This window comes from Chlamydomonas reinhardtii, chromosome 9, assembly GCF_000002595.2.
Source record: "Chlamydomonas reinhardtii strain CC-503 cw92 mt+ chromosome 9, whole genome shotgun sequence".
In the NCBI taxonomy this organism is placed as follows: Eukaryota; Viridiplantae; Chlorophyta; class Chlorophyceae; order Chlamydomonadales; family Chlamydomonadaceae; genus Chlamydomonas; species Chlamydomonas reinhardtii.
In genome coordinates this window covers 7,077,778-7,102,186 of record NC_057012.1, presented here as the reverse complement: position 1 = coordinate 7,102,186, position 24,409 = coordinate 7,077,778, and the positions used below count along the sequence as shown (strand labels likewise).

General features: G+C 64.1%; 4 protein-coding genes across 4 annotated transcripts; 1 reads left to right on the top strand and 3 right to left on the bottom strand.

The window, feature by feature from the left end:
• Positions 1-41: 41 nt before the first annotated feature.
• CHLRE_09g411700v5 (uncharacterized protein) lies at positions 42-4,997 on the top strand. Its single transcript, XM_043066280.1, has 3 exons — positions 42-459; positions 673-771; positions 989-4,997. Exons 1-3 carry the CDS (start codon positions 309-311, stop codon positions 4,000-4,002), a joined length of 3,264 nt encoding a protein of 1,087 aa, XP_042921576.1. The 5' UTR covers positions 42-308; the 3' UTR covers positions 4,003-4,997.
• A 910-nt stretch (positions 4,998-5,907) lies between these two features.
• Positions 5,908-9,421, bottom strand: CHLRE_09g411666v5 (uncharacterized protein). Its single transcript, XM_043066279.1, has one exon. The coding sequence runs from the start codon at positions 9,034-9,036 to the stop codon at positions 8,854-8,856; it is 183 nt and encodes a 60-aa protein (XP_042921575.1). The 5' UTR covers positions 9,037-9,421; the 3' UTR covers positions 5,908-8,853.
• A 78-nt stretch (positions 9,422-9,499) lies between these two features.
• Positions 9,500-12,891, bottom strand: CHLRE_09g411633v5 (uncharacterized protein). Its single transcript, XM_043066278.1, has 6 exons — positions 12,227-12,891; positions 11,373-11,990; positions 11,048-11,107; positions 10,168-10,497; positions 9,809-9,940; positions 9,500-9,557 (listed from the first exon to the last, which is right to left on the bottom strand). The coding sequence occupies exons 1-6, from the start codon at positions 12,440-12,442 to the stop codon at positions 9,522-9,524; spliced, it is 1,392 nt and encodes a 463-aa protein (XP_042921574.1). The 5' UTR covers positions 12,443-12,891; the 3' UTR covers positions 9,500-9,521.
• Positions 12,892-13,809: 918 nt separating this feature from the next.
• CHLRE_09g411600v5 (uncharacterized protein) lies at positions 13,810-24,211 on the bottom strand. Its single transcript, XM_043066277.1, has 7 exons — positions 23,822-24,211; positions 23,617-23,740; positions 23,189-23,226; positions 22,762-22,789; positions 22,417-22,480; positions 22,081-22,203; positions 13,810-21,847 (listed from the first exon to the last, which is right to left on the bottom strand). The coding sequence occupies exons 1-7, from the start codon at positions 23,871-23,873 to the stop codon at positions 15,758-15,760; spliced, it is 6,519 nt and encodes a 2,172-aa protein (XP_042921573.1). The 5' UTR covers positions 23,874-24,211; the 3' UTR covers positions 13,810-15,757.
• Positions 24,212-24,409: the final 198 nt, after the last annotated feature.

Genomic DNA, 24,409 nt, shown 5'->3' with positions numbered 1-24,409 from the left:
GCAACAAATCAAGAGGACACACAGAATTTGTGCAAGCCTTTCGTAGGAGCGAAGACGCAAAACGGCACCTGTCAGCAGCTCCGATGGGCGACAGATGGCTCATCAGGGGCTCGAGTTCTTGTGGAACTTGATCATTTATGCATACAAGGACGCGTGCCATACACGTAGCGCACCAGCTTGAGTAGAAAATGCGCAAACTGTAGGGAAGTTTTTTACCACGGCGACTTGACCTCTAGCGCAAGCGCCAGCACTCAAGGAAATCCTCACAGGCCCGTCACCAACGAAATAGCGATGTGCTACTTGTCACGATGGCTGCGGTAGTTAGAGCCTTGCTGTGGGAGAGGCGAGCAGCTTCGTCTCCGCCCCGGGTGCCTCGAACGGCGATGGCGTGTTCCTCGCCGCTCTGCATCATTTATCTGTTAGGTCTAGCATGCTTCCTACGCCTTGCAGACAGCAGAGGTACGCCCGTCGACTGGCGACCCGCCTAGGCATGCGCATCGTTTGCATGGCATCCCCTAAATCCGTCCTGGTCGGCTGGTCTCCGAGTGCAACGACATGCAGTGTTTGCAATTAGCGCTTGGACTTCAAACGCAGCCAACCCAGGTGGCTCCCTAGTAGGCGCTCTTTGACTCTCTGAGCAACCCATGCAACCTTTCTTGCTGCGCATGACAGGGCTGCCCGGCGCGACTGCAGCGGGTGCCGAGCGCCGGCGCATGCAGCTCACGTTCCCAAATTATCCGCCGTTGCCGCCGGATGCGCCGTACCCGCCGGGTGAGCAGTCCAGCGCAGGACACCTTCTGTTGGTGGGCGCGAGTCTTCGTTGGAGCCCGCTGAATGCGGCGCTGGAGGGCTGAGGAGCATGCTAATACATTCGCAGCTTTGTGTGAAGGCAGCATGCACAAATCCAGATGCGCGGCACGTGATCACCGCCTCCATGCCCCTAAAATGCTGAACCCCATGCCCTCACCACCTGCGCACCGCCACACAGACTTGTCGCCACCGCCTCCAGGCGCCCCGCAACCACCGCCGCCGGGCCGCCCAGATGCACCCTTGCCGCCGCCCCCGCCGGAGGCGCCCGAGCCACCGCCACCCGGCCTGCCACCGCCAGAGGCACCCTTGCCGCCGCCTCCCGGCTTGCCGCCGCCGGACGAACCCCTGCCGCCGCCGCCCGGCCTGCCGCCGCCGCCCGGCCTGCCGCCGCCGGGCGAACCGCTGCCGCCGCCGCCCGGCCTGCCGCCGCCTGGCCTGCCGCCGCCCGGCTCGCCCGCAACGCCGCCCCCCGATAACCCCCCTCCCGTCGCTCCCTCGCTGTCACCTCCGGACAACCCCCCGCCTGAGGCGCCGGTGCCGCCGCCAACCAGCCCCAAACCTCCTCCAACTGCACCGGCGCCCCCACCGGAACCCCCAACCCCATCCCGGCCTCCGCGTCCACCTCGCGCCCCCCGCGCGCCCCGCGCCCCACCGTCACCACCTCAGTCGCCAGGGCCGCCGCCGCGCTCCCTCGTCGAGTCTCTCCCACCGCCAGGGCCAGCCCCCACCTACCCGCCCACCTACAGCAGCGCTACTCCCCCTGTGACTTCGGAGACTATGGCGCCCCCGGCCGGCATCATAAGTCAGCCGCCACCGGGGCCTGCAGCTGCGTCCTTGCCACCACCTGCACCAGCCCCGGACAGCCCCACGCCTCCCCCAACTAACGGCACCCTTGCGGAGGCCGAGGGTGCTGGCAAGAGCAGCAAGACGGGCGTCATTGTGGCTGCGACTGTGACGCCCATCGTGGTGCTAGCCCTTGTGGGCGTGGGCGTCTGGTGGTACCTGCGCCGCCGCGGCCGGACCTACACCTGGAAAGAAAAGCTCGGCGGCGCCGCGGGACCGGGCTGGCGCAGTGGCGGCGCCGCCGGAGGCGGAAACGCCTACATGGCGGCGCCGCCGGGCCCCGGCGGCCGCGCTAGCGGCAAGGCGTCTGCTTTCGATGGAAAACAGGACACGGGTGCACCAGGAAAGAAGGCTGGGGGCAAGAGCCCGACAGACCCGCTGCTTCCCAAGTCTGCGGTGCCGCCAGAGTTTGAGTCGTACAACGCGGGTGCCGCCAAGAGCGCCCGCGGCGCCACCCGCGCCAGCCTCGGCGTGGTCCTGGGGGCGCCCATGGTGGCCGCGGCAGGCGGCAAGGGAGGCTTTGACAAAGCCAACAGCGGCCGGGCGGGGGCAGCGGGCGCAATGGTGGGCACGGTCGGCGGCGCCGGCTTGCGAAAGGCGGCCAACGACCACCCCAATGCCGTTGACGTACGGCACAATCTGCTGTACGATGTACGGTACGACACTGACGTCGGCGCCGGCGGCGAACGGTCGCGAAGCGGTGCGCGCGGCCAGGCTCCTCGGACCAGCGGCAGCGGTGCCACTAGCGGCAGGCAGCCGGGTGCGGCGGCAGGCGGCGGCCCCGGCAACCGCTACCCCAGCGCGGGCCGGGCTGCTCGGGCTCAACTGGATGAGGAGAGTGAACAGGACTCGGCGTCTGAGGACGACGTGGGCTGGGGCAGGCGGAGGCAGTCACCGGCGACAGCCGCAGCAGGCGCCCGGCCGCAGCCCGGCCGCAGCTCCCGAAGCAGTGCAGGGCGGCCAGGCCTGGCTGGCGGCGCCGCTGCGCGCGGAGGTGCAAGGGGCGGCGCGTTGCCGCCGCCGCCGCCTGCATCCAAGGGCAACGGGGTGTTCTACCGCCCTGACTTGGCTGCGAGGGGTGGGGCGGATAGCGACAGTGACGGCGAGGAGCAGGAGGGAGTGGGCCGGTGGGGCCGACCGTCGGCGTCGTCGTCTGGACGCGGCAGCGGCGGCAGCGGCGGCGCCCGGGCCGCCACTGCCGCAAAGCGCGGCGGGTTGTCGGCGCCGCCGCCGGCTGTGGGCCGGGTGAGCGGCGGCAGCAGTGCCAAGCGGCTGAGTAGCTCCAATGGCGTTGATAGCGAGGATGAGGAGGACAGCCGGGCGCCGGCTCCGCGGCGGTCGCTGCCCGGAAAATCTTCCGGCCCTGCTCCTGCTGCTGGCGGCAAGGGGCGCTCCTCGCCTGCGGCCCCAGTGAAGGGCTCTGCAGCGGCGCTGCCGCCCAAGGCACCCGCGCGGAGTCAGCAGTCACCTGCAGGTGCCGGGGGCGGGCCGCGGCGCACCGTGTCCATCCGGGCCGTGACCCACATGGATCTGCTGCCCTCCAGCGCCGAGGTCAGCGAGAGCGAAGACAGCGAGGAGCAGGACGACAGCGAGGAGGAGCCGCAGCGCGGCCGCAGCAGTGGCCGGGGCAGTGGCGGCCGCGACGCCGCGCCGCCGCCGCCTCCGTCACCGCCGCCTGCCAGCGGCGGCGGCATCTTCGCGCGGCTGCTGGGGAGATCGTCTGCACAGCAGCAGCAGCCACAGCAGCCACTGGTGCAGCCGCCGACAGCAGTGACGAGCGGCAGGGGATCTCTGCAGCTCACTAGCGGCGTAGCGGGAGCGCGAACGGCGGCAGGCGCCGCTCACAAGGGTGCGCCCGTGCTGGGCCGAGGCTTCGGTGGGGCACGGGGGCGGTCAGAGGACAATAAAGAGTCGGAGGAGGAAGAGGCGGAGGAGGCGTATCCGCTGATGCGGCGTGTGGCGGCACGCACTAGCAATCCCGCGGCCCCGGTGGCGGCGTCTGCTGGAGCCAGCAGCAGGGCGACAGCAGCAGCCGCAGCAGCAGGCCGACCGCCGCTGCCTACAAGCAGCCGGACAGCCAGTGCAGCAGGCGCACACGTCGCGGCTCTCGGGGACTCCCGTGCACAACCTGGGCGGCTTTCCGCTTCGAGTGGGCGTGTTGGGCAGCAGCAGCCGGCGCGCGGTGCGTATGCAAGCAGCGGTGTCAGCGGCGGCACTGGCAGGCCGCGGCAGGCTGCGGTTTCCTCCGAGTCGGACAGCGATAGTGATGATGTGGAGGCGCCGCCGGCGCGGCGGCGGCCGCCTGCCGCGGCCGCGTCGGCAACGCGCGGTACTCGTGGTGGCCGCTAGGAGCGAATGGACAAGCAAGTACGGTAGTTATAAGTGTCTTATGATAGTAGGAGTAGGCACCGATAGCGCAGGATCGTGTGCACGTGTGCAAGTAGTTAGATCACAGATGCCACTAGTGTTTCGCCTTGACCAGCGCGGAAGAACATAGTTCAATGGCTCGGCAGCACTGATTTACTGCCTGTATATACGAAGCGCTGTCGAGACTGACGCTTGACATCTTGCCGCTTGGACTTTGCTGTGCGCAATTGATTGTTACCTGGCTACATTTGCTAGCGCGCATCGACATCGTGGCTTGGACGAATGTATGCACTCCCTTGCATGCGCCATATGTGCGCTGCTCCTACGCCGCCGCACATACTCTGTTACGTGCACCGCATGCTCGTGCCCATGCATGCATCACAGGCAGCCGTGTAGAACTCTAGATAGCTAGTTAGGTTTGTAGCTGGTTGCCGGCAATTAGTTCGGAGCCGGCGGAATGCAGACGCATAGCCAGACGCGTACCAGGCAGTTCGGGCCAGCCCGCACCGTCCGGCACGCAGCCTGTACAGCCTGGAATGGACGGGCGGGGCTAGGTGTTGGCGCTCTTGAGTGAGAGGGACACACCTATAGTGACTAGCGGTATGTGCCCGACGTGCGGTCGATGGATCCTGTCAGTGCAGTAGGGTGTTACGAAACGTGCATTGTGCACTATCTGTTGAACACACGGGTAACCGTGGGGCCCCTGGTCATGGGCATGCTTTGCTACAAACATACCGTGCCCACACGCATACCGTATGTACACACGCCTGGGCGGGCGCTGACTGTGCGTGCACTGTAACTGGCGCTCACACGTGACGATGTTGGACTGCTGTGTGTTTGACTGGGTGTTGGGCGGCGGTTGTAGGTGGAGGCTTGCATGCATATGCTCAGGTAGGCCGTGCAGGTCTGCCGAAACACCACACCGTAGCGAGCAGGTTCGTGTTCCCAAAGCTGGTGGCGATCGAGCACCTCATCTCACTCCTGGCACAGCTACCGACCAGTGCATTTCCGCGAGCACTGCCAGCCACTGTTCAGACTCCAGACGCTGCAGTCAGTGGCAGTCATCAGTCACAGCTCACAGTCACATCAAACATACCGATATCCTTCTCCTGGAATACAGTATCTATCCGTTCGCCCGCTGACCAGGTGACCCTTACGTACCAGACTGTACGGTACGTACGCATAGTACGCACAGACATCCACGGCCGGATGACCGGCAATATCACGTTCTAAACAAGCGCCGCTGCACGCTGGCGCAGCTTTTGGGGGAACCGGGGGTGGCACGGGTGACCGCGGCCGCTCATTCCGCTCAAGTGCATATCGCTGCTGGATGGGGGCTGCCTCAGCCGCGGCCTTCACAACGGTGGCCAGCAGCGTGTGCCACCGCTGACCCCTGGCACTCTGCGGCACTGCCTAGCTAGCGCTTTTTGGGCTGCTACTGCTGCCTCGACATGCCGACTTCACGGAGCCGGTAGGTGCAGCCCATATAGCCGTTCTAGTGCCTGGACGCTTGCGCCCTGGTTAGTGCGTGCGCTGTGCGTGTGTGCTGCGGCCTGGACGATTCCCGGCACCCCGGTGCCTAGGCTTGTGGCGTTGAGGCACAGCGGTGGGGCTCTGGCGGGTTGAGGCTTGGCTCGGACTCACTGTGCGCGGAGTCACACGGACTTTGACCGCGGGAGGGTTTGCAGCAAAGTCGGGGTTGGTGGAGTCAAGTTGGGCCCTGATAGCATGTGATGGCTCGGCGTCCTCGGGTGCTGGGACTGTCCCCTCTGTAACATCCGCAATCATGTAGCCCGACTGAGTCTGGTGACTGGTGCGCTTACTTGACCACTTGCACAAACTTATCTGAGTCCCGTAGTAATAATCTAGGAGCGAGATTTGTATGTAGCAAGCAGCTTATTACATCGGCATAGTGGCCGGCCTGGCGGACACTCAAACTGTACGGAAGACTGCACGTAGATATGTAGGTAGATAGGGCACGGAAGGTAACGGAGGGACCACAAGGTCACACGCCCCCGCCGGCCAGACAGCAGGCCACTGCCGGCGTACGCATGCGGCTCCATCCATGCACCTCCCTTCCTTTGCGCAAACACAGCTACTTGCCCTTGTTTAAAGTTGCCAGTCAACCAACGACGCCCTACCTGATAACCCTACCTGGCGCGGACATCGTGACCCCAACGGCCCTGCAACAATACGGTACTACCCTACAATACCCCCACCGGGTCCCCCAACCGCCAGGCGTGCTGGGCGCCCGGACCTACACTTACCAGCCAGGTCCCAGGGGCCCTGACTGATAAACTCCCCTTCTGCTTCACGGTTTCACGCAGCGCGTACGGCCCCTCCTGCTGGAGTACCAGCAAGGTCCCTAATTCGGCATGCAACAAATAGTTACGGCACATGCCTGCTGTCTCCCGCCGCCACCCTTACAAAATTGGACATCACAGCCAGGGGCCAGTCCGCCAGTGAGGGACCATTTTCCCGCCCAACGCCCCAGCCCCAGCCTCTAAGAGACCACCATCCCTCCTGTGGGTGGCCGCCGCCCTTCCCAGCATCACGCACGCACATGAGTCCAGTCCAGCCGAGGCCCGCCCGAGCCCCACCGCTACGCAACACCATGCATGTAGTGCTGGGGCTACGCACAGTGAGCCGAAGCCAAGACCTCTCAGCCGCGTTAAGAAATGACCTCCGCATCCCCAACAAACACCATGCCCCCGACCCCAAAAGTTACCCGCGTCCGTACACCACGCACTGCCCCCAAACCTGCTGCTGCTGCCCCGCGCGCCCGGCCTTACCCTGCCTACCCGGTAAGTGCCCCCACCTGCACGCAAGAGCCAAACCCGCCACGCCGCCCCTGACTCTTCGCCCCTGCCCCGAGCAAAGCAGCAGCCGACTCATCCCAACCCAGCAGCAGACATGCTGCGGCAACAGCAACAGCAGCTTAAACCCGTACCTGTTGCAAACCCAACCGGTAGACCTGCCCAGCCGTGCATCGCTGGACCCATACCGCATGTACTGCTGCCTACCCAGCTATCTATCAAGTTACGGGTATGAAATGACGGTTCGTAAGCCGTGTTCGCGCGCCACAACCGAACGCAACCCAGCCAGGCTACAACCAACCAAAGCAACTTGCACTCTCTCAAGGTGTGTTTAATCAAGGCCACGCACGCACGCCAGCAAGCAAGGTTTGTTTAATCAAGGCCACGCACAAGCAAGCGAAACACTCTGCGCGGCCACCACTCACCACTGTCAAAATGTCATGCATGCATGCATTGTCTCCGTTTCACCGACTCTAACCTTACTTGTTTATATTATGTGAGCTCATTGATGGCAGAATTCCTTTATTTAGCACGTACGTGCGTGCTTTCAACTAAATGAACCGCTTGCTTGCATCCGTTAAGCCAGCCAACACTTCTTCCTTCCCGTCCCTGCAACACCAGCATGCATGTAAGTGCTGCGGACCCGGATGCCGCTCGCTGCCGGTTAGTGCTGCGGATCCACATGCAACTGCCAATCGACAATCAATGCAGGAGCAGCCTTGTGCGCATGTCAGCACGGCAGGCTGCATCCAATACGCCAACAGCAGGCAACACCCAATCAAGGCGGCTGGAACGCACTTTATGCCGCCGCGCCGTACGTCCCGGCACTCGATCGCTCACTAAGCTCAGTTAGCTTGCCTTGCAGCATCATTTTTATCCCTCAGTCTGCTGATGCGATGAAAGGTGCGCACTTCTGTTTGCCAGCAGGATTGCATAATAACTGGCACTTGCTCAAGAATGCCTCACAGCAGCCATACACAACCAGCAGAAAAAACGCCATCCCACTTACTTACAAACGTTGTCCAAGACACCCAACTACCCTACTTAATAATTTGGCATTCTTGACATACATCGTGACCCAGTGGACCCCCAGGCGCTCGGCCCCCACTACTACTCCCCACTTGACTGCGTCACGTGGGGAGTGATGGTTGACGCAATCGCGAACAGCAGTATCATGAGTGGAAGTGGTTAGTTAGCTTGTAGCATGCCTGCGTGCCATGCACGCCCGCCCAGCCAATAATGTTTCCAACGTTCATAGCTCGAATGGATGGCTTCAGCAACATCTTTTTGTTTGACTTCGTAAAGCAACGGCTGACGCCACACATGCACGTAGCCAGTGCCATAAGTAAGCCCTCTTGACCTCAGAAATCCAACCACGCACTCGTTTGCTTCTTTCAACCCCCGTAACTTATCATTACGCACGAGCACCTTGGTTGTGGCGGTCAGCCGCCGCCCCAAATTGACACCTCATGATGAGCTGGCCTCAGAGCTACGTTACTGCTGCCATATCACTTTCGGCCAACGAATCCAATTTCGCGCTCGCAGCTCTGCTCGAGTAATTCGGAGGTTGTTCCATCACCTCTGAAATTTGAAATATGTGCCATACAACACGCGAGCGCGCACAGCAGCCCGCTGACTAATCTCATTCCGTGATGGCTGCTGGACGCATCATACATTCCTCCCAACAACCTTGTAGCAATCCTCAACCGTTCAATGCAGCTCATCAGGAATCTCCGCAATTCATTGGCTAATTGTTCGCTTTGCTTTTGAGGCAGCGAGCAGCACGCATCCACGCATGCATGCATGCCCATCATCCTGGTAGCGGGCGCCATGCATGCGTGCATCAACACTGCTGCTGCGCGTGCGTGCATACATACGCGATCACTTGCAGCACCTCCTAATGTTCACGTGTTGCAGCACGTGTCTACCTACCTACTCCTTGACCGTTTATTTAGCGGTTCGCAATGATAGATCAGCGTCATTATTCAAGTTCGATAGATTGGTGGATCGCACGTTGTTAGAGACAGGCACGTTGCAAGTACTCAAGCCGGGTGCACGCACGCATACATACGCATGTGCGCCAACGATCGCAAGTATAAGCAAGCGCCAACAAGTGTAAGCCGGCACGTGCGGCGGCGGCGGGCCATGCCATAAAAGTCGCCGCGCCAATCCATCCCGCCGCAAGTGGAAGGCACCTCATCAAACAGCGATCTTGGGCTCGGAGCGAGCCAGACTCTGCTGTGGCACACAGCTAGATACACACGTGGGCTAGCTAGCAGGCAGCCGCCGCCCGGCTGCTGCTGCTGCCTACTTGCTAGGTAGATATGCGGGTGGACACGTGCGTGCGTACATGTATGCGCGCATGCATATGTGGGGCAACATGCCGTGCTCACTCTATCTCATCGACAGCGCCGCCACCACCAGGAGCACCAGAAGTAGATAGCGAAGCATTGGTCTCTATCTAGCGAGTGAAGGCCCGCACATGCGCACGTATGTGTCCAGTGTGTGGCGGGTGGCCGGCACGCACGACCGAGCGCCAGCAGGAGTCTCCCACCACCACCATGAAGCAGCCGTCTATATCTATCTGCTTGCTTGGAGATGGTGTACGCATGCACGCATGCAAGCACGCATGCACGTGCCCCGCCCCGCCAGCCGCCGCCGCCGTCGCCACCGCGCCGCCACCATTCACAGGTTGATCAACGCGACCGACCTGCTCAGCTCCTGCGTAAGCAAGCATGTAAGCAAGCAAGCAACCGTGTCGCAAGGCCGGCACTGCGGCAAGAGTGTAATGCAGGTGATTGCTCGCTATGCCTAGCCACGCCATGCGTGTGCGCGCGCGTTTCCTTCAACACACGCTTGCAATTGCACGCATGATTTGTGCGTAAAAGCTCACTTCATCTGCCAGCTAGCTACACGCCTGCTTATCTCTAGCACCGCCACTCATTGCTGAACCCATCCAGCCAGCCACCCACCTCCACCAGCGCGTCCAGTGCGCCTCCCTCCACCAGTTGCGGCGCCGGCGCCGGCGGGAAGTGTTCGGGCTGCACAGCCAGGCCACGGCGGAACAGCTCGCACGTGTGACTGCACACCGCGCAGCCTCGGTCCTGCGTACGTATGTACGTTGAGCATCGCGTCAACCACAGATATAGACGTATGCTGAACGGATGAATAGCTGACAATCTATCTTGCTTGATAGATCCATGCATCAGCTGTACGTATGTATACATGTATACATGCAGCAGCAGTAGTGCGTGGCTGATTGGACATGCGCTGCACGTGCACATGCTAGCCAGCTAGCAGCAGTCCGCGATAGCTAGGGCATATGACTTACCGCGCATGACAGGCGGTGCACCAGCAGTTGGCGGCTGCCGGAGTGCCGTTGGCCGGGGCCCGCTGTCGCCGCTGCCAGTGCCGCAGTGTTGCTGCCGCCGCCGCCGCGGCCGCCACTCATGCTGTTGTCTTCGCCGCCGCCAGCCCCAGCTACCATCGCAGCTACCACAGCACGCTTCTCCAGGGGTGCCCCTTGCTGCTTATGCTGCTCCTGCGCCCCGGCGCCAGTGCCGTCAGCAGCTGTCGCTGCAGCAGCCTCCGGCGGCGGCGTGGGTGGCGGCATCAGAATATCTTGCCAAAAGCGCCGACCCAACTGCCGGTGCGGCTCGTTCTACACACAAACAAACACAGCAGGTAGGGTACATCTAGATGATGATGGAATGAAGCAACATCACGCAGCCGCAAAAGTACAACAAGCAAGGTAAGGCGCACGTACGCGCGCAACATCGTCATCAGGCTTAAAGCTGCAGGCATTAGGGAACTTGTGAAGGGGGCGTTTCCTGCATGCCCAGCGTATGATGAGCCGTGCAGTCCTTAAGTTGTCACGGGTTTCGGTATGCAACCTCAAGTTGGAGGCCCCACGGGCGGGGACGAGGTTTGCTTAGGAGCGAGTGCACCTTCTGGAATGTATGGCGCACCAATCCCCCCTTATTGGTTTGCCGCTCTCCCCGCGTATGCTTACTAATTGATGAGAAGGAAGTGATGTTCAGGAAGGTTGTATGCATAGTAAGAACGAGCTTGCATGGGCAGCCATTATCAAAGCGCGCAATGGTGGCTGGGGAAAGCGCATGTATATGCATGTTATGTGTTAAGGACGAAGGTGTCTGATACAGGTACTGCTGTGCATCCAAGTAAGCAACCCCATTCATAAACAAACCCACCGGTGTCAAGCTCCGCACGACAAGGCAGTGTAGCAAGTAGCGCAGGTAGCCCGCGGCCTCCTGCAAGCAGCAAAGTAGGTGTTAAGCATACATGATAATACAAATAACAGTGTCAGCGATGGCCGGATAGCTAGTATGCAGGCGGATGGAACGAAGAAAAGCGACACCAAAAATAAATGCAGGCACAATTGCACATGTATGCTTGAAGATTGATGATTGCTGCTGGGCGCCAATTAATAAGTTAAGATCTGTCTCATCTGTCTCTAATCGGATCTTATCTGAGGCGCACATCAATAATGCACACATGTACAAATTAAATACGCACCCTCAGCTGCAGCTGCAGCTTCTGCTGCTGCGGCTGCTGTTGCTGTGGCTGCAGCTGCTGGTATGCCTGCTGAGAGTTTGGGCTGTGCGAACCTTGCAGTGGCTGGTACAATCCACTAGCAAAATTATAAGGTGCTCCAGCAGGAGCATCACCATCAGCAGCACCACCACCACCACCTCCGCCACCTCCACCGCTGGTGGTGCTAGTGGTGCTGCTACCGCCGTTGCCATTGCCATCGCCACGGCCGAACACGGCGACCGCCGCCGCCGCCGCTCCTGCGACTTCCCGCTCCTCCTCCTCCTGCCGCTCCTCGTCCATCATGCTCCCGCTGCTCTCAGTGCTGCCAGCTGCTACTGCTGACGTGCCGCGGTGCCACCGCACATCGTGGGATTCCCGATGCTGCTGGTGATCCTGTTGCTGCTGTTCTGCCGGCTGCTGCGGCTGCTGGCCGCTAGGGGCGGCAGCGGCTGCCGCTGCCGCCGGCTCCACGGCTGCAACGCCGCCAAACTTGTTGCCGCCGTCGCCACCAGCGGCGGCGGCGGCGATGGCGACGGCAGCAGCGGCGGGTGAGGAGAGCTCTCGCCACACGTCCGAGCACAGAGGGCAGCCCGCATGGTCCTGCGAACCAGCGGCGTGCAGCGCAAGCAAGCAAGCGACCACAACGTTCACCTCGCTCCGTGGATATGCGAAGAATGACCGCCTGCATAAGCCCAACGCTCCTGTGTTCCGTGAGTGAGCGGCGCTGCCTGGCCGCAACCGTAGCCTGAAGAGTGTGCTGGCAGCACTTGCGCAACGCAGCATGTGCAGAGCTGTGATGCACATGGCTTCAACGTCAGGTCCTGGCATTGACGCACCTCACAGCGCAGCCAGTGCAGCAGAAGTTTGCGCACTGATGAGGTCGGTCGCGTCGGCGTCGAGATATCTTGCTCTGCCAAGCAAATCTGCTTCAATACCGACTTCCCAACTACGCAGAGCTCTTTGATCGGACAGGCCTGGCCGTCGGGGCAAGTCAGAGCATGGAATGCCAGTCTCAGCCAGTTCGACGCGTTTTTGGCTGCCACGGCGTCCATCGCTATTCAAGCAGTTTGTATCATCCACTCTCGCACTTTTTGCGAGCCCCGGGGGGCGGGTACTGTGTAACTTCTGCCGCTTTTATAGCGGCGTTTGCATGGACAGGATTCCAATCGAACGGATAAATCGTTCTGCGTAGATCATAATGACACTCAATGGGCATCTGCGCCCCAGAACATGGTAAATAAGTCGCGGCCTGTCGTCGAGCATGGCCAGCGAGCGGCAGGCAGGCTACAGGCCTAAAGGCCTCTAAAGTACAAGATGATGTATTGGCAAAGGCATTTTTGGCGAAAGGGCACGAAGTACGATGACGCAATCGCGAAGCAAGATGGGCACGCGGTCACAGGTCGTCGCAGTCAGGCCTTCTCATGATCTCTTCGTCTGTGACGCGCTCAGCGTAAGAGATGCACTTGACCGGGCCTTGAGCCAAAGGTTGCCCAGATACTTCATCTCATGAGATATTTGGACCAAATATTTATTTGCACATATGTTTGCACAGCGCAGAGACCGCCCAAAGGCTTCTGCTCTCATGGCACTGAGACACACTGCGCCCTGCGCACAAGCTGCTGCACCGACACCGCATGTTTGTCCTCGCATGTTTGACGTACCGGGTGATCAGTGCGGAAGATCCTGGATGATTCAGTTCGCAGCCTTCGCACGCTGCGGGCTGTGGCGTGCTGTGGCCTGTCCTCCCCCCCCCAACCGTCCCCGCCCTCAAACAGCCCAGTCCGACCAGTAGTCAACACAAAAACATCGCTAGGAAATAAAACGGAGCGACGAGACAGGGCAAGGCAAGCAATATAGCTGAGGAACGAGAAACAAGTTACGCCCAGCCAAGTTGCTAAACCAAGGAGTGCGATGGGACAGTGTTTAAAGGCAGATTGGTGAAGTCCCGTAGGGTGCAGCTGATTCCCAGACCCTCCCCACGGGCCCTCCCCCTGTGCCTGGGAATACGTCGCCCCCACGCCAATTTGATCAAGGGCTGCTGCGGAATGCTGATCGGGATCCGAGCGCCCAAGGCTCAGTCAAACAGAGACAAACGGGTGGGTTGAGGTGATGTCACATGCGACGAGCAGGAACAGCGGTAATGCGGCGGTTGCTGTTCATCCGCCTGGCGTGTCGTGTTGACTGCATCGTCCATGGCGCTCCGGGTCAGCTGGGCAAGGCCACGCCAGACGCTACACCGCCCAGTCGCCCACCCACCGCCTGTCTGCCTTGCATATCTCTAATGGAATGATGGGATTTGGACTAGTCTTATTAGTGTGGTACTTTGCCCTGGGAGACTCCTGGTAGTCCTCCCCACTGAATCCCATCCTCCTAGTGAGCGGCCCCATGGGCCGTGGCCAAGGGGGGTGCCATGGGGCCCGGCAAGGGTGCAAGGTACCAAAACGCATGGCACGCAACCGGCTATGAATTTCAGAAGCCACCCGTAGGTTCCAACGTGCAATGCTCCCTACAGTACATTCTGGGGCCAGAGCCAGAGCCTCAGACACCTTAACAGGTAAACGCATTCACGCAATCTGTTGGGTTGAGCCAAGGTTTAATGCGCCGTCCGCGCCGATGCCCCTGCACAACGCACACGCGTTCCATGTAGCGGTGTCATCCCTGTTTGAGCTTTCCCACGCAAGCCACAATCATATGTGGTTGACAACATACGAGCAACCTGCAGGTCCGCTTGGATCCTGAGCGCATGTTTGGCCGCCCACACACGCACAACGGCGCTCCCTCTCAACACCGCTTGCAACAGTGCGTGCCGTCGTGCCGACCCGTGCATACATGACTCAGGCACACAGCCCATGTTACAGTCGCCCCCCCTTTCCCTGAGCCAGGCCAAGATCTCCTGCCACCCCCACCCACCACCCCCACCCCACCCCCACCATCAGTGCTGTTAGGTAGGCACACACAACAACCATGCCATACATATGCCACCGCAGCAGCCTGCTGCCGTGCTGGTTTGTGCAACACAGCGCACCAAAGCAGGCAGGCACTGGCGCCCCTGTGATGCTAGCTTATTGGTTGATCTGTTGTCAAATAATTGTGTTTGTGTGCGTGTTGCGGCAGCTCACAATGTACGGCAAGGCGCCTGTGCCGCCATCGCCTGCAGCAGAGAGTGTGCAGCGCACAGGGCAAAGCCAACGGGTCCAGCCCCACAGAAATTGTGATCAATGTACCTTCATCCACCCCTCCGAAGTCGTTTGCACCCCACTAACCCCGGTACGTACAGGGTCGGCTTGGACCTGTTGGCATCACACCAGTTGCCGTGTCACAATCACAATCACTGCCTACAAGCCGCTGGCCCTCACCAACACAAACACTGCGCCCAGCCAACAACACAACGCCCCACGCCTCAGCCGTCAACAACCTCACAGAACTCCTAAGCTACCAATTACGTCATCCGCGAAAAAGTGACAAAGTGCTCAGCCAACCTAATTACCGTAGCTATACATTTGCGGTTTTGCATTGTGTTTCCTTCCCGCCTACCAGCCAGCCATGGAATCCTGCCGCCGCTATCCGAGGCCCTGCACAGGTGGCGAAGGAAAGTAGAGCGCAATGCCGAAGGCAGGCGCTATGCCCGCCCAGGCCCTACCTACTATCACGTATAAAACCCATGGTAAGAATGAAGCAGACGAGCACGCCCCCCGCCCCCCGATGCCGTATAAAACGTTGACACTGCGCGCCCTTATGTACGTGAGGGGCGCGCTCGTATGAGAGCAGCAACAATCCAATGCCGCTTAAAAGCAGCCGCAATCGTCAAGTGCTTTGCTGTGGGCCGTCAGCTGTCCACAGCGAACTGTGCTAGCTACTGCAGGTGCGAAGTGCGGTGCGAGGCCGAACGCACGCGGCTACACAGCCGACAGGCAATGTACACAAAACAACAAACCCAATAACTATCAGTCCCAGCCGGTACAGGCTGAGCTGCTTGGCAGGGGCGCAACATGCCAATCACCAAGGTGGCGGCATTGTTTCGGGAACGCGGCAGTATGCAGGAATTCCCCAGCATGTGCACCTGTGTGTGGTTCGCGTCCGCCACGGCGGCCTCCACACCGCTCCACCGACACACGACACGAGCCCCACATCTGACTGCAAGCGTCCATGCCCGAGATCATCACAGCCGCACAGCACAAACCACCCTGACACCCACAGGACGAGTCCTCGAGTGCCGGCCTCACCCAACTGGGCGCTTCTACTCCGGGACCATGTAACAACCCCAGCCGTGAGCCAATTTAGTGGAAAGACATGAGGCAACAGATCGCGCCACCCTTAAATCACACCGCCGCTGACTTCAAGCCAGTCACAGGTCACCACACCTGTAATCACAGGCTACTGCGGTCGAGCTCGGAGGCGCCGCAGTCGTCACCGTCGCCAAAGCGGCCGTCGTTAACCGGACGGTATTGCTGCAGCTCGTGCTGCTGATACTGCTGCTGCGGCTGCTGCTGCGAGTGCGGTTGCGGGTGGTGGTGCGGGTGTTGGTGTTGGTGTTGCTGGTAGGGATGCTGAGCCGGCGGCGGTGCTCCCGCTGGCGCGCGCGCTGCCCTCTGCTGGTGCTGCGTGTACGGCTGGTGCGGGTGCTGCTGCTGGTGCGACTGCCGGTACTGAGGTTGCGGGCGGCTGTGCTGAGCAGCGGCCGCCAACTGCTGCTCAGCGTCTGGGCGCGGCGCGTGGTAGCGGCGGTGCTGCGGTCGGCCGTAGCCGTCCCCGTTGTAATCATCCTCAGTATCAGCCGTCGCCGCTGGCGGCGCAACGTCCATCACCATCCCAGAACCCTCGCCATCGCCCGCGTAGGATCCAGGATAGCCGCCGCAGCAGCCGCCGCCGGCGCCGTCACCACCACAGCCGGTGCCATGGCTGGCACCGACAGCCGCGGCAGCGGACGGGTACTCACCGGACCTGCCACCACCACCTGCAGCAGCGCCTTCAACGCCGCGCCACGACGACCGGCCGAACGCCTGCGCCGACCGCGGCCCTGGTGGCGGCGGCGGCGCCAAGTCCCCTGCCACCGAGGACTCAGCCACCACTTCCTCCACCTCATACAGCGGCGGCGGCGGCGGCTGCGAAGGCCATGGCGCAGAGCCCAGAGCTATGGGTCGCGACCGAGCCGCCGCCGCCGCCGCCAGGCCGCCGCCGCCGCCGGTGGCCGCCCACGGCCCGGAAGATGGCGCCGCCGGCGCCGCCGCCGCGTATGTGCGCGGCGGCGCGGATGCGGGTCCGTCGATCACCATGTAATCGTCTTCGTAGCAGCGCTGCCGGCTGCCACCCGGCGGCTGGTAGCGCCCGCGCTCCGCTTCGGCCTGCGCCAGCGGCAGCGGCACCGGGACGTGCCATGGCCGCACCGGCGGCGGGTAGCGGCCGACTCCGCCTCCTCCTCCGCTGCCATTTCCGGCTTCGCCTGGCGGCGCATAGTCATTCCCGTCGCGATAGGACACGGGGGCATAGGGCACGCCGCCGCCGCCGCCGCCGCCAGATGGCATTGAGCCCGACTGGGCATGCACGAAGTGTCCCGTGGGCCGTACGGGACGTCCGTAGTCCTCGTCAACCTCGTCGTACGGTTGCTGCTTGATGTACACTTGCGGTTCGGTCTGATGCTGTTGTGGCGGTTGGTGCGGCGGTTGCGGCTGCGGTGCGGAGGCGTACGGTCGCAACTGCTGTGGCGGCGGCGGCGGCGGTTGCGGTTGCCGCTGCGGCGGCTGTAGGCCGGTTGGATCCAGATCGCACGGGTAGCCGCTGTACCCGTTCGGGTCTCGGAACTGGAAGCGGCTTGGCCCGTGGCTCTGCTGCTGCTGTGCCGGCGGCGGCGCTGCCGGCCAGTAAGCCTGCTGTTGTTGCTGCTGCTGTTGTGGGCAGCGCTGCGCCGCTTGACGCCCGGCGTTCGCGTACCGCGCCGCGTTTGCGGAGCAGTAGCCGGCGCGCTCCTGGCTGTGACGCTGCGCCTCGTATGCATCTGGCACCGCCGCCGCTGAAGCTGCACGTGGCAGCGGCGGCGCCAGGTTAGGCTGGGACTCCGCCACGACCTCCTCGGGATACTCCTCCTCAGCGCCGTCAGCCGCGGCGTCCCAGCCGCCGCCGCCACCGCCACCGCCACTGGGCACGTCCTGAAACGGTGGCTCGCCGTACGGGTCTCTGCGGAAGGGTGACGGATTCGGTTGCTGCGACGGCCGGCGGTCACGGAGCACCCACTCGCCGCGCCCCTCTGCCGCCGGCTGCTGCTGTGGTGGCGGTCCGTAAGACCCCTGCCTCGGCATGGGCTGCTGGTGCGCCTGCTGGTGGTGGTGGTGCTGCTGCCGCTGCGGCGGCCGCTGGTGGTGGTGGTGGTGCTGGCGCTGCTGCGGCGCATAGGCACCAGCAGCCCCTGAAGGCGGGCCGCGGGGCGCATCCGCACGCCCATAAAGGCCGGGCTGCTGGTGCTGCTGGTGCTGCTGGTGCGGCGGACGCGCGATCCACTGATCCTCCTCCTGCTCCTCCTCTTCCTCAGCATAGTAGGCTGGCGGGTGCGCCGCCGGCGCCGCCACCGCATCCGCACAGGCCGCACCCCGGCCCGATTGCGGCGCCACGGAGCGGCCCGTGCTAGGGCCACTGCTGGGCCCGCTGCTGTTGTATGGGTTGGCGGCCATCGCCGCCGCCGCCGCCGCCATGAGCGCCGCCGCTGCGGACCCGGGCGGCGGCGGCTTTGGGTGCGGTGGTGGTGGTACTACAGCGTGCTCTCGACCAGAGCCTGGCGCGGTGCGGTACAGCACGAAACTGCCGGCGTCGGCGGTTTCGGGGTCGGAAGGTGCGAGGTGGGCGACGCTGACGGTGCGTGGCGGCAGGTAGTCACCGTCGTCGCCGTTGCCGGCACCGTAGGCTGAGGGGGCGGTGCAGGGTCCCTCAGGACCGCTGTTTGGTGCCCCGTAGGGCGCATGTGCGTGCCGCCGCCCGGCGCAAGTAGCAGTACTGGTGTATGGTTGGCGACGCTGCGGCTGTTGCTGCTGCTGCTGCTCCTGCGGGTAACGCTGCGGCACCGGCTCTTGCTGCTGCTGCCCGGCGGCGATTAGTGGCTCCGCCAGCGGCGGTTGTTGGCAGTTGTAGGAGCTGCTGTACAGGCGGTCCTCGGCTTCAGTGTACGGCGCCGGCTCCTGCTTAACCGTCACAGCGCCGTGGCTGTAGCGGGTGGCGGCGGCGCCGCCGCCGCCGCCGACCCCGCCGCCGCTGCCGCCAGGGGCCGTGGCGTGCGGGCTGTAGCGGTAGCGGATATGGTCGGGCGGGGCGGAGGCAGGACCGTCGCCGTACGGCATTGTACGGGGTACGGCGCCGTCCATTGACGCGCGTGCAACTCCCGCGGGCCTGTCGTACGGTGTACCCGAGCCGCACGGTGGCGGCTCGGCATGTCCCTCAAGTATGGATGCTGTGTGCAAGCTCGGCGGTCGGTGTTGCTGATGCTGTTGCGGTTGCGGTTGCGCGCCGTGCGCCGCCGCGGTCCGCGCCAGAGGTGAGGGCCGGCCACCCGGGGAGCCATAGCCGCGGCCCCATGCACCTTGCTGCTGCTGCTGCTGCGAATGCTGTTGCTGCTGCGGCTGCTGCTGTTGCATGGCCGCCTGCTGCGTCCTGTGCTGCGCCCTGTACTGCGCCTGCGGCTGCTGCTGCTGTTGCGGCTGTTGCGGCTGTTGCAGTGCCCGATACGCCACAGCGGTGCTACAGCCCTGGCGGTCGTCGCACTCGCCCATGCGCTCGTCATAGCCGCCCACCGTGGCCACGCCCCGGCGAGGCATGGCTGTAGCAGCAGCGCCAGCTGTAGCAGCAGCACCAGCTGTAGCATCAGCAGGCGCCATCAGTACATCTGCCGACATGGGGCCATAGGGGCCCGGCCGGCCAAAGGAGGGACCCAAGCCGCCCGGCGGCCGCCGCTCCCACGCACCACCGCCGACGCCTTCGCGACTGCCGCCAATGGCGGCTGCGGCGCTTGGAGGCCCCGCCCCCGCCCGGCAGCCAGAGTAGTTGGCCCTTGATCCCTCCGCACCCGCCTGCCCCGCCCATTCCCCGCCCTCGCTCACGCCTCCTGCACCGCACTGGGAACCGGGTGGCGGCTGCCGCCGCCGCTCGCCCACGCCTGCCGTGACCATCTCATCCTCCCACGCCTGCCGCTTGTGCAGCCGCCGCGCCGCCTCCATCACCCGCCGCGTCTCGTCATCCGTCCACGTCTTGCCCGGCCCCTGCTGCTGGTGCGGGTGCTGTTGCTGCGGATGCGGATGTCCAACGCATTGCTCGCGCCTGCCTTCCGCACCAAACGCGGCAGCGGCAGCGGCCGCACCAGCCGCCACACGCGCTGGCAGCGGCTGCGACTGCGAGGGCGGCGCCTGCCGCTCCCCATACTGCTGCCTTCCACCGCCGCCGTCATTGCGCATGTGTGCCGGCACCGGCGTATCACCCGCACTTCCGCCGCCGCCGCCGCCGCCGCCGCCAAAGCCACCGTCGCTCAGGGCCGCCGCCGCCATCGGGCCGTGCTGCAACAACATGGGCGGCAGACGCTTGGACCCGGGCCCGCCCGAAGCAGGGCCCGAGTTGGGTCCACCCGAATCCTGACCCACGCCGCCGCCGCCGCCGCCGCCGCCACCCGACCCGGCCTGTGCGCTGGGGCTAGCGTCCAGCCCTTGCGGCCCTTCGCCCAGCAAGCGCGCGGCAGGCCAGGACTGCGCCTGCGGCGAGTCCCGCTGCGGCGAGTCCCGCTGCGGCTGCGGCTGCTGGCGTGGTTGCTGGTGCTGCTGCCGGTGTGGTTGCTGGTGCTGCTGGTGGTGCTGGTGCGGGTGGTGCGGCTCTGCAGGCTGCTGCCCAGACAGGTCCAGTCGGACCAGGGAGCCAGTCAGGGAGGTGGCCGATGGCGACTCGGAATGCTGGTGGTGCTGGTGGTGCTGGTGGTGACGCCCAGGGCCACTCACGCCCGGGCCATGCGGCGCGCGGCTGTGGCGCCAGCCGCCGCCACCGCCACCACCGCCGCCACCGCCGCCACCGCCGCCACCGCCGCCGCCGCCTCCACCGCCGCCACCGCCTCCGCCTCCGCTGCCGCCATTGCCATTGCCGTTGCCCCAGTCTGCCTCATCCGAATGCGGCGGCGGGTCCCGCGCCCGCCCCTGCGGCGACTCACCGCCGCCACCTGCCGGCCACTGATCAGGTGCGCCACCGCCGCCGCCGGCCGTCGGCTGCCCCCTCACAGTGCCAGCGCCAGTGTCGGGGCCGTCGTCAAACGAAGGCAGCGGCTGGCCATGTCGACCGCTGCGCCCCGCCCGAGCCGCCGCCGCCGCTGCCGCCACTGCCGATGCCGATGCCGACGGCGGCCCGCCGTCGCCCGGCGCAGGCGCGCCGGCTGCTGCATAGCCAACGGGTCCCGCCTGTGACCCGCCGCTGCGCAGCGGCGGCGCGCGCGCGGCGCAACCTCCGCCACCAGCGGGGCTGCCATCGCTGTCCGCTCCTCCCCCTCCTCCTTCTCCTCGTCCTCCTCCTCCTCGGCCCCCCAGGTTCAAATCCATCATTAGGTTCAGCGGCGCGGTGCGGCTGAGGTCAAGGGTCATAGGTGCACGCGAGGACGCGTATGCAGCCGCCGCAGCCGCAGCTACAGCAGCCAAGCGGTCAAGCCCCCGCCCGGCGCCGGGGCGGTGGCAGCCTGCTCCAGCAGGTATGCCACCAATGGTGGCGGAGGCGGAGGCGGAGGAGCTGGGGGAGTCGGCGGCGCCAGCCATGTCCATTCCGGCAGCCGCCGCTGCGGCAGCGGGTAAGGGAGGCTCAGACCACCCAGCCTCGCCCCGGCCTCCCTCTGCCGCCGCCGCCGCTGCTGCTGCTGCTACAGCCGGAGGGGCAGCCGCCGCAACCATCGCCGCGCCTGCCGCTGCCGCATCCTCAGGCATCAACTGGATCCGGCGAGGCGGCAGCGCACGCGGGTTCCGGGTCGCCAGGCCGCCGCCGGCGACCGCTAGCGGCAACGCGCCACCCCCACCACCTCCGCAACCACTGCCAGGCTTCGCCGCCCCTCCCGCGGGGGCGGCTGCCCTTCCGCCGCCACGCGACGCAATCGCCGCCGCCGTCGCCGCAGCCGCAGCCGCAGCCACCAGCGCCGCCCCCGCCTCTCCGTCCATTCCTGACCCCGCCACGGACCGGAACCCTGCCGGCGCCTGCCCCCTGACCCCAGCGGTAGCGGCGCCGCCACCACCGCCGCCGCCACACTCGGCCCTCGCCGCTGCAGCAGCGGCGGCCGCCGCGGCCGCGGCGGCAGCGGGGTCGGCGCGCTCTGCCACGGCCGCGGCGGCGGCGGCCGCGGCGGCGGCGGCGGCGGCGGAGGTGAGCCATTCATTGATGGGCGGCAAGTCAACGGAGCCGTCGCCGCCGGCCGCCGCCGCCGCCTGCCGCAGGCTCGTGCCGGGGCCCGGCGGACCCAGCAGTCGCTGCGAGGAAGGGGTTGGGTCAGAGCGGGTCAGGGCGCAGCAGAGAGAACGTGGAGAGAACGTGGAGAGAACGTGGAGAGAATGCGCAGCGGCGCGGAGGGAATCGAGCGGGGGTCGACACAACGGGTAGCGAGGCGAAGGGCCGGACCAGTCGCTGTGTACATGGAAGGGAAGTCCTGCCCCTTCAATTCCTGCCCCCTCTCCCGCCTCCTCCTCTCCTCCCACCCCCTCACCTGCACCACCTCCGGCTCCACCGCCCCCTCCAGCCGCAGCTGCCCCGCCTCCAGAGCGAACTTGGCCGCGGCGAAGGCGGCCTGGCGGGTGGCGTGGTCGTCTGCGCCGCGGCTGTCGGGAGGCTGTAGCAGGGGGGGGGAGGTGCAGAGATGGGGCGTAGGGGCGACTGCTGAGGCGCAGGATGGGGGGGGGGGGAGGCGCGGGCAGGCGCAGCGAGGTGCAGCTGATGCAGTCAACGGCTATACCCCTCGATGCACTCAACAGACCCACATGGCCATATCTTGTGCGCTCTCAACATGACTGGCCCCTTGCTGCGCCCACCCTGCCGCTCTCACCCCCAGGGCCTGCACGTAGAAGAACAGGAACTGGCTGCGAGGCGCCCGTTTGGCTCGCTGCGTCCTGCGAGGAGCCAACAGCAACAAGACAAGCAGTAATTGCATTGGGAGTTTGCGCGTGCTCGGTTTTGTGTTTGAATGTGTGGTTTCCGGTTTGGCGTGCGTTGGAGGTTGATGCGCACGATACGCCTCGAGCCTCGGCGCCGGGCGACTGCTGCCTCGATGTCGGCCGCGGTTGGTCCGACAGTTTCCATCTCCACACACACCGCCCGCCCGGCCACGCCTCAACAATCCACAAGCCCTCCCTTTCCGTGTCGAACATACAACAAGAGCCCTCTCGCTCACCCGTAAAAGAGGTTCTTCACATCGCTCTCTGTGAAGAGGGGAAAGTGGGGATTCCAGGTGTAAGAGGAGGGGGAGGGGACTGAGAAGCGTTGCACGGGCAGCGAGGCACGCGCACACGCACATGCACACGCACACGTCGCAGGTCGTACGGTAGGTTGGCGAGAAGCCACAGGGGAGGCCTAGAGGCAGAACGAGCCCACTCCCCATTCCCCGCTGCATGACACGGTTCCCTCCGTGACACCGGCACACTCCCACACCCTTCTGCCAGCTCCCCGTCTGATCCCCACCCGCAGAAGCTGCGCATGAGTACGACCCCGTGCACCGGGTGCTGCTGTGTGCGTGTGCGTGCCGGGTTTCGACTACGGAAGCCCCCAGCGCAAGCCCCCGCCCCCCTCTGGACCCGCCCGACCCACGCCGGCAGACGCACCGGTCCGGCCGGGCAGGAGTTTGGCTATAGCCGCCCATCTGTGGTAGCAGCAGCAGAAAGGGGGCGTCAGGGGGAGGGCAGGGGGAAGCATGTCAGGCGTGTGCATTGTTTTGGAGGTGAGGACACAAGGTCGGGGGTGGGGCTGGGGGGGAGCGGGTCACCGTACCTGCAGTTGGAGAGGGGCTGGTGATTGCTGATTGTCTGTCTCACACGAAGGAGAGCAAGGCTAAGGTAGCATTCTCACTCCCTCGGGCTCTGGGCAGCACGGCCCGCTCGCATCACAGGTAGGTCCCAGTCTCACACGGTTATAGATAGTGGCCGAGCAGCGAGGTCGGCAATACATATAGAAACATCCCCGCGACTGAGTCCTGGCCACCCAAACCATCTAAACTCTTGCAGGTATCAATTTTCACCAACACCGGCCTCACCGGGAGCCCATTTCGGCGTGCCATCGCGCCAATAGCAAAAATTCCTCGCTACTCCATGGGGGCTTAGACACACGACGGTCTGTAGCATCTGATGGTGCTAGTATTGCAGGGCGCGGGTAAAGTCCTGCATATGCAAAGAGCCATAGAGCCAAAGATACAGAGCCAAAGAGCCTCACGCCAACAGCTTGTGATAGAAATACTTTACCTGCGATAAGCTCGTTGCTATGCCCTCCACCGACGCTGCGCGCATCCCCCATATCAGAGTAGAGCTTCCTTTCCCGAGCCGGTGCTCCGCTAGCCGGTTGCAGTGTTATGTGCTATGTAACTCAATCCCTAGCGAAGCACGCTGGTGACCCGGTTTGCGCCTACAAACGCCCAACATTATGTCTCTATCGGGGAACCGTCCCGAACCCCTGGTGACTTAGTGGAGGTAAGGATGCCTTTTATATGAATGCCAGATGATAGTACCAGCGACCGAGTAGTATTCCTCGTGGCACAATGGTGAACCCCGGGAAGTCAGACACTCGGCCGGATTGGAACGGCTGAATTCGAGCTGCCTCTGGCGCGTGATGCAATGTGATAATAGCTACTGGTCTACATGTGCGGATGATATCGCTCTCGGGGTTGGCGACTCGAGCGGCGCAGCAGGCCTCGAGTGCGCCGCGACGGTTGGCCGTGGGTTGCACGCACGAGCCAGCACGAGCGGGGGCCGGAGTACCGAATCGCCATCTCCATTGACAACGCCAACTTGGCATCGTGTCGGCATGTGGCGCTGCCTCTGTGCTTCAATTTC

Bases quoted from the DNA above. Each gene is read 5' to 3' on its own strand.
- CHLRE_09g411600v5 (XM_043066277.1), bottom strand. From the start codon at position 23,873: ATGGGGGATGCGCGCAGCGTCGGTGGAGGGCATAGCAACGAGCTTATC. The intron at 23,741-23,821 runs GTAAAGTATTTC...TTGCATATGCAG, and splicing joins TAGCAACGAGCTTATCGCAG to GACTTTACCCGCGCCCTGCA. The intron at 21,848-22,080 runs GTGAGGGGGTGG...CCTTCCTCGCAG, and splicing joins TGGAGCCGGAGGTGGTGCAG to CGACTGCTGGGTCCGCCGGG.
- CHLRE_09g411700v5 (XM_043066280.1), top strand. From the start codon at position 309: ATGGCTGCGGTAGTTAGAGCCTTGCTGTGGGAGAGGCGAGCAGCTTCG. The intron at 460-672 runs GTACGCCCGTCG...TGCGCATGACAG, and splicing joins ACGCCTTGCAGACAGCAGAG to GGCTGCCCGGCGCGACTGCA. The intron at 772-988 runs GTGAGCAGTCCA...ACCGCCACACAG, and splicing joins GGATGCGCCGTACCCGCCGG to ACTTGTCGCCACCGCCTCCA.
- CHLRE_09g411666v5 (XM_043066279.1), bottom strand. From the start codon at position 9,036: ATGAGGTGCCTTCCACTTGCGGCGGGATGGATTGGCGCGGCGACTTTT.
- CHLRE_09g411633v5 (XM_043066278.1), bottom strand. From the start codon at position 12,442: ATGGACGCCGTGGCAGCCAAAAACGCGTCGAACTGGCTGAGACTGGCA. The intron at 11,991-12,226 runs GTGCGTCAATGC...GCTGGTTCGCAG, and splicing joins TGCACTGGCTGCGCTGTGAG to GACCATGCGGGCTGCCCTCT. The intron at 11,108-11,372 runs GTGCGTATTTAA...TGCTGCTTGCAG, and splicing joins AGCTGCAGCTGCAGCTGAGG to GAGGCCGCGGGCTACCTGCG.